The sequence below is a fragment of the Periophthalmus magnuspinnatus genome, chromosome 20 (assembly GCF_009829125.3).
Source record: "Periophthalmus magnuspinnatus isolate fPerMag1 chromosome 20, fPerMag1.2.pri, whole genome shotgun sequence".
In the NCBI taxonomy this organism is placed as follows: domain Eukaryota; kingdom Metazoa; phylum Chordata; class Actinopteri; order Gobiiformes; family Gobiidae; genus Periophthalmus; species Periophthalmus magnuspinnatus.
The window spans coordinates 24,330,602-24,336,601 of NC_047145.1; the positions used below are offsets into that span (position 1 = coordinate 24,330,602).

General features: G+C 44.1%; 1 protein-coding gene across 1 annotated transcript in view; it reads right to left on the reverse strand.

Annotated features, from left to right (window-relative positions):
* LOC117388154 (melanoma receptor tyrosine-protein kinase-like) overlaps window positions 1-5,728 on the reverse strand; it is a 30,461-nt gene extending 24,733 nt beyond the window's left edge. The window contains exon 1 of the mRNA XM_055230175.1: window positions 5,552-5,728. Coding sequence (XP_055086150.1) covers window positions 5,552-5,639 — 88 coding nt within the window. The 5' untranslated portion in view covers window positions 5,640-5,728. The remainder of the gene's footprint in view (window positions 1-5,551) is intronic.
* Between the last annotated feature and the right edge of the window lie 272 nt (window positions 5,729-6,000).

Here is a 6,000-nt window from a genome sequence, read left to right on the forward strand (position 1 = left end):
TAACATTCCCTTTCACATTGACCCTGTCTTGTTTCCACACAGTCAAGCAGAAAATGTTTTAAATGTAAATCAATACAAATCTATGTAAGCACTTAACACACATTTAATCCCTGCCTCAACCAGGACTAACTCAGATCTCAACCAGGTCTGATCTAGGTCTGATCCAGGTCTGTTCCAAACTTGCTTTAGCCTGGGGTGGGGGGGGTGGGGGGGGGGGGGGGGGTTGCTGGAGGCGAGGTAACACAGAACACTGCACAACTCAAGCCCACATCTCCCACAATCCTCTGCTCTCAGCACAGACTCATCTGTTTGAATGGTCTCTTGTCCTCTGTGTGTCAGATGCCCTCCCTGTGTGTCAGATGCCCTCCCTGTGTCTCTATGGGGTCTTATTCTGCGTAAAAGCTGGTAACCCTGTAGTTAAGACTTCTACAAACAGACTTAGTTCAGACCTGGTTCAAACCTAATTCAGATGTGGTTTAGTCCTATTTTTTCCTGGTTTAGTCCTGGTTCAGACCTGGTTCAGCCCTGTATTTCCTGGTGCTGTCTAACGTCAGAGAGTGGAATGAGGCTGCACCGGCTCGGTCTAACCCCTGCAGACGTTCAAACATGTATTTTGTGTTTGATGGACATGTGGGTGAAACAGGACTGAAGTATGTTGTGCTTTAAATACTTAATGATCTGGAGTAATACAATGAATCTACCAAATCGGTTCAGAAGTTTAATCATAACTTTATGAGCCAAGAATGAAACTGGCTTGAGAAGACTGTAAACCAACAGACTGTGAGCTCAGGGAGACGTCCTGGTTTAGACCTGGTTTAGTCCCTGGTTAACCCCCTGTTTTAGTCCTGGTTTACAGCTGGTTTAATCCTGGTTTAGACTGTTTTTAGTCCTGGTTTAGACCTGGTTTAGTTCTTGTTTAGTCCTGAATTAGTCCTTGTTTACTCCTGGTTTAGTCCTGGTTTAGATCTAGTTTAATCCTAGTTTAGTCCTGGTTTAGTCCTGGTTTAGTCCTGGTTTAGACCTGGTTTAGTCCTAGATTAGTCCTGGTTTAGTCCTGATGTCTGTTTTGTGAATGAAGTTATTTTAGTGGAATCTGAGGCGGTTCAAGACATGTATTATCTCGCTCCAACCTGCTCCTCTTGTCTCCGCACCAACTGCACTAACTCTCTGAGAGGGTTTAGTCCTGGTTTAGTCCTGGTTTAGTCCTGGTTAAGTCCTGGTTTAGTCCTGGTTTAGCCCTGGTTTAGTCCTGGTTTAGTCCTGGTTAAGTCCTGGTTTAGTCCTGGTTTAGTCCTGGTTTAGTCCTGGTTTAGCCCTGGTTTAGTCCTGGTTAAGTCGCAGTGCATGATGTCACGAAGCTCCTCTGCGTATTTAAAGTCCACGTCCACATGAGCAGATAATTTTGTTAGCCTAGTTCAGACTGCTGACTGAAAATTACAATAACTTCAAAATGTCTGAAAATGTTTTTACTCTTACGTCGATTTAGATTTGTACTTTGCGTTCTAAAATCCACATTCAGTTAAACCCGTCTAGCAGCAGTCAAATCTGAGAGAGACAGAAATCTGAACTTTAAACACATACATTTCACAACACATACATTTCACGTTTGTAGACGCTTACTACGGTGTTAGTAGTTTTACACAGAATAACACCCCATGGACACACAGGGAGAGCATCTGACACACAGGGACATTTCAGAACATGTTTGAAGAGGTGTTGCTTAAAGGGAAAGTGTTTTGGCTTTATTGTTGTTGTAAAAAGAGTCTGCTGCAGGTGGAACAACAGTGACCATTGACCCCTGACCCTGACGCCATATTGGAAAGGTCACTCCAGGCTAAACAACAGCAGACACAGAACATCCTGTTGGAACTCTATGAAGGAGATAAAATTACAACTATCTCCTTCATCTGAGAGTCCACGCTTCACTGTGATTGGTTAAATCCAGCTGTCATTCACTCAGACACAGAGGCTGACCAATAGCAGAGAGGGTGGGCGTGTCTGACTGTAGAATTGGACGGTATAGGAGAGTTTGGAAAGGCTGGTTTCACCCTGGTTTAGTGCTGACTGAGACCTGGTTTAGTCCTGGTTTAATTCTCTGTTTAGTACTGGTGGAGTCCTCGTTTAGTTCCAATGTTGGACTCTATCTCAAAGTAGAGTGTCAAGGTTATTCCGCGAAGTCAAAACAATCACCCACAGATCAACAAAGGACTGAACCAGGACTAAACCAGGACAAAATCAGGACTAAATTAGAACTAAATCAGGACTAAACCAGGACTGAACCAAGACCAAACTACGAGTACACTAGGACGCAGTAATGCAAAGACTGTGTGTAGATGCCCTCTCTGTGTGTGCCCTGAGAATCTCACTTAAACAACTATCTCAAATCGAATCACAATCACAATTAGATTTTTTTCTAAAATCGTGCAGAGACGTGTTGTTTTTCCCTGTGACTCTTTCAAGGTCTCAGAGACAATGAGAACGGAAATGCCACTGAGTTATCACCATCAAGAGTCTAACCCACAGCCTCCTCACTGAGAGGAGACAGGATAACCACTCTGCCGCTGTGACAGGAGCACATGGATCATTAGCATACATGTTGTGGACTTGGACCACGTGCTGGACTTGGATTTGGGATCTTGTTAAGTCCTGTTCACATTCCAGAAATTCCGTAAGAGAAAATCCCACAGAAGCCTGCTTCAGTCCTGGTTTAGTCCTGGTTTAGTCCTGGTTTAGTCCTGGTTTAGTCTTGGTTTAGTCCTGGTTTAGTCCTGGTTTAGTCCTGATTTAGTCCTGGTGTAAATTTGGTTTAGATTAGTTTCAAAATGGTAAATTATCATTATTACAAATGTTGTAGGCATGGCAATAGTAGCAGCTGCAGTACTAGTAGTATTAGTATTATTAGAATAATATAAATACTTATATCTGTATTATTTGACAGTCCAGAGTTGTTCAAATATCATAATTATGATAGTAGTAGTACTAGTAGCAGTAGAGGTAGTAGCAACATAGTAGTCGTAATAGTAGTATGAGTAGTAGCAGCAGCAATAGTAGTAATAGCAGTAGAGGTAGTGTTAGTAGTATAACTACTTAAACAGTAACCGTATTATTGGACAGTCCGGAGTGTCCCAGGTCAGACCAAGGTGCTGACTCTGACACATTTTTCCTAAATTGAAGTCTAGTGATTGTTTCAGACAAACAACAACAGCACGGCATTCTGGGAACTGGGATTTCATCAGCAGTATGGGTTTAGACTTGATTTAAACTTGGTTTAGACCTGGTTTAGACCTGGTTTAGATCTGTTAAGTCCTGCTTTAGTCCTGTTTTAGTCCTGCTTTAGTCCTGCTTTGGTCATGTTTTAGTCCTGCTTTAGTCTTGTTTTAGTCCTAGTTTAGTCCTACTTTAGTCTTGTTTTAGTCTTGTTTTAGTCCTAGTTTAGTCCTACTTTAGTCCTGCTTTAGTCTTGTTTTAGTCCATCTTTAGTCTTGCTTTAGTCTTGTTTTAGTCCTAGTTTAGTCCTGCTTTAGTCCTGTTTTAGTCTTGTTTTAGTCCTAGTTTAGTCCTACTTTAGTCCTGCTTTAGTCTTGTTTTAGTCCTATTTTAGTACTGCTTTAGTCTTGTTTTAGTCCTAGTTTAATCCTGCTTTAGTCCATCTTTAGTCTTGCTTTAGTCTTGTTTTAGTCCTAGTTTAGTCCTGCTTTAGTCCTGCTTTAGTCCTGTTTTAGTCCTGCTTTAGTCTTGTTTTAGTCCAGCTTTAGTCCTGCTTTAGTCCTGCTTTAGTCCTGTTTTAGTCCTGCTTTAGTCTTGTTTTAGTCCTAGTTTAATCCTGCTTTAGTCCATCTTTAGTCTTGCTTTAGTCTTGTTTTAGTCCTAGTTTAGTCCTGCTTTAGTCCTGCTTTAGTCCTGTTTTAGTCCTGCTTTAGTCTTGTTTTAGTCCAGCTTTAGTCCTGCTTTAGTCCTGCTTTAGTCCTGTTTTAGTCCTGCTTTAGTCTTGTTTTAGTCCTGCTTTAGTCTTGTTTTAGTCCTGCTTTAGTCTTGTTTTAGTCCTGCTTTAGTCCATCTTTAGTCCTGCTTTAGTCTTGATTTAGTCCTAGTTTAATCCTGCTTTACTCCTGCTTTGGTCCTGTTTTAGTCCTGTTTAATCCAGTTTTAGTCCTGTCACAGCGGGCCTGCTCTGGTGAGATCTACTATATCTTAGAACAATGTCCTTGGTGCAGTTAGAAAAGGTCAGTGTGTCAGTCGGACATTGGTAATTATTATTAGAAAGGCCTAAATAAATCTTGTGATAGTGATCTACAGTGGTGCGGGTTTAGACCTGGTTTGGTCCAAGTTTAGTCCAGATGTAGTACTGGTTTAGTTCCATCAGTCTCTTTGCCATAAACAAACAGTTTCAAGGTTATTCACTGTAAGAGTCAAAACAATCGCCCCCACAGACCAACAAAACAGGGACTAAACCAGGTCTAAACAAGGACTAAACCAGGACTGAACCAGGACCAAACCAGGACCAAACCAGGACTAACTCACGACTGAGGACTATCTCCCTAGGGCCTCGTAGACTGAGACAGATGGAGGGAATTTCAGAACTAAAGAATCACTCTGGATCCTGATAAATCCTGGTTGTGTTCTGTTGTTCCTGGACCAGAGCCAGACTCGGACTTTGATGTTTGTACTGAGACCCAGACCCAGACCTGGACCTTAGACCCACGCTGGACTAAAATCTACACCAAACACACCAAAGGTCTACAAATGTGACCCAAAGAGGACCAGGACTGTCACTTTAGTCCTCGTTCAGTTCTAGTTCAGTCCTGGTTCAGTCCTGGTTCAGTCCTGGTTTAGTCCTGGTTTAGTCCTGGTTTAGTCCCGGTTTAGTCCTGGTTTAGTCCTCGTTCAGTCCTGGTTTAGACCTGGTTTATTCCTGGTTCAGTCCTGGTTTAGTCCTGGTTTAGTCCTGGCTTAGTCCTGGTTTAGTCCTGGTTCAGTCCTGGTTTAGTCCCGGTTTAGTCCTGGTTTAGTCCTCGTTCAGTCCTGGTTTAGACCTGGTTTATTCCTGGTTCAGTCCTGGTTCAGTTGCATTTCTTCTGTTTCGATCTTTAGTCTTTTTTCTTGATTATATTCTAAACTCATTCTAAACACACGTGTCATGGCTGTGAGTAGTGATTTCATAGTGACACTCCCGGGCCCCTCTGGCGGGATGTTTCCGTGTGTTTCCGTGATTTTCTGGCGTGTTGTTGTTGTTAATTATCCGGTGAGTGAATTTTGACACGATTTCGAAACTCACTAAAACGAGTCCAACCACTTTGTCAACTGCAAACTCACGCACTCACGCACTCACGCGTCTGAACCCGGCCAGACCAGGACTAAAACTGGGTCTAGACAAGGACTAAAACTGGGTCTGAACCAGAATCAAACAGGGTCTCTAATTTTGGACTAAAATATGTGTCAATTCAAACCAATCAGACTAAAGTAAACCTGACAGTGGACTCTTGTATCAGGTCTGAACCAGGACTAACGCAGGTCCAAACTTGGGTCTCTTTCTGGACCGGGTCGGGCTCACCTTTGCGGTCGGACTCCGCGCAGCAGCAGCGGGCGAGCAGCAGCAGCAGCACCGCAGCTCTGCAGGTGGACCGGGCTGTCCGCTCCATGTGCCGGGCTCAGAGGCGCTCAGACGCGGGCAGAGGCAGAGTGTAGTGCCGCAGACGGAGCTCCATCAGCGGGTCAGGAGAGAGCACAAGTGCAGCGAGACTGGAGCGGAGACAGAGCAGAGACACAACGCACCTCAGAGCCGCCCCTGAACCCGCCCTCTGCCCCGCGCCCGCCCGGGACTTAATCCTCAACTCCTCTCTCTCTCCTTCTCTCTCTTCTCACTCTCCCTCTCTCCTCTCTCTCTCTCTCCTTCTCTCTCTTCTCACTCTTCCTCTCTACTCTCTCCCCTCTCTCTCTCTTCTCACCTCCCCTCTCTCCCCCTTTCTCTCTTATTTCTCTCCTCTCTCTTCTCACTCTCCC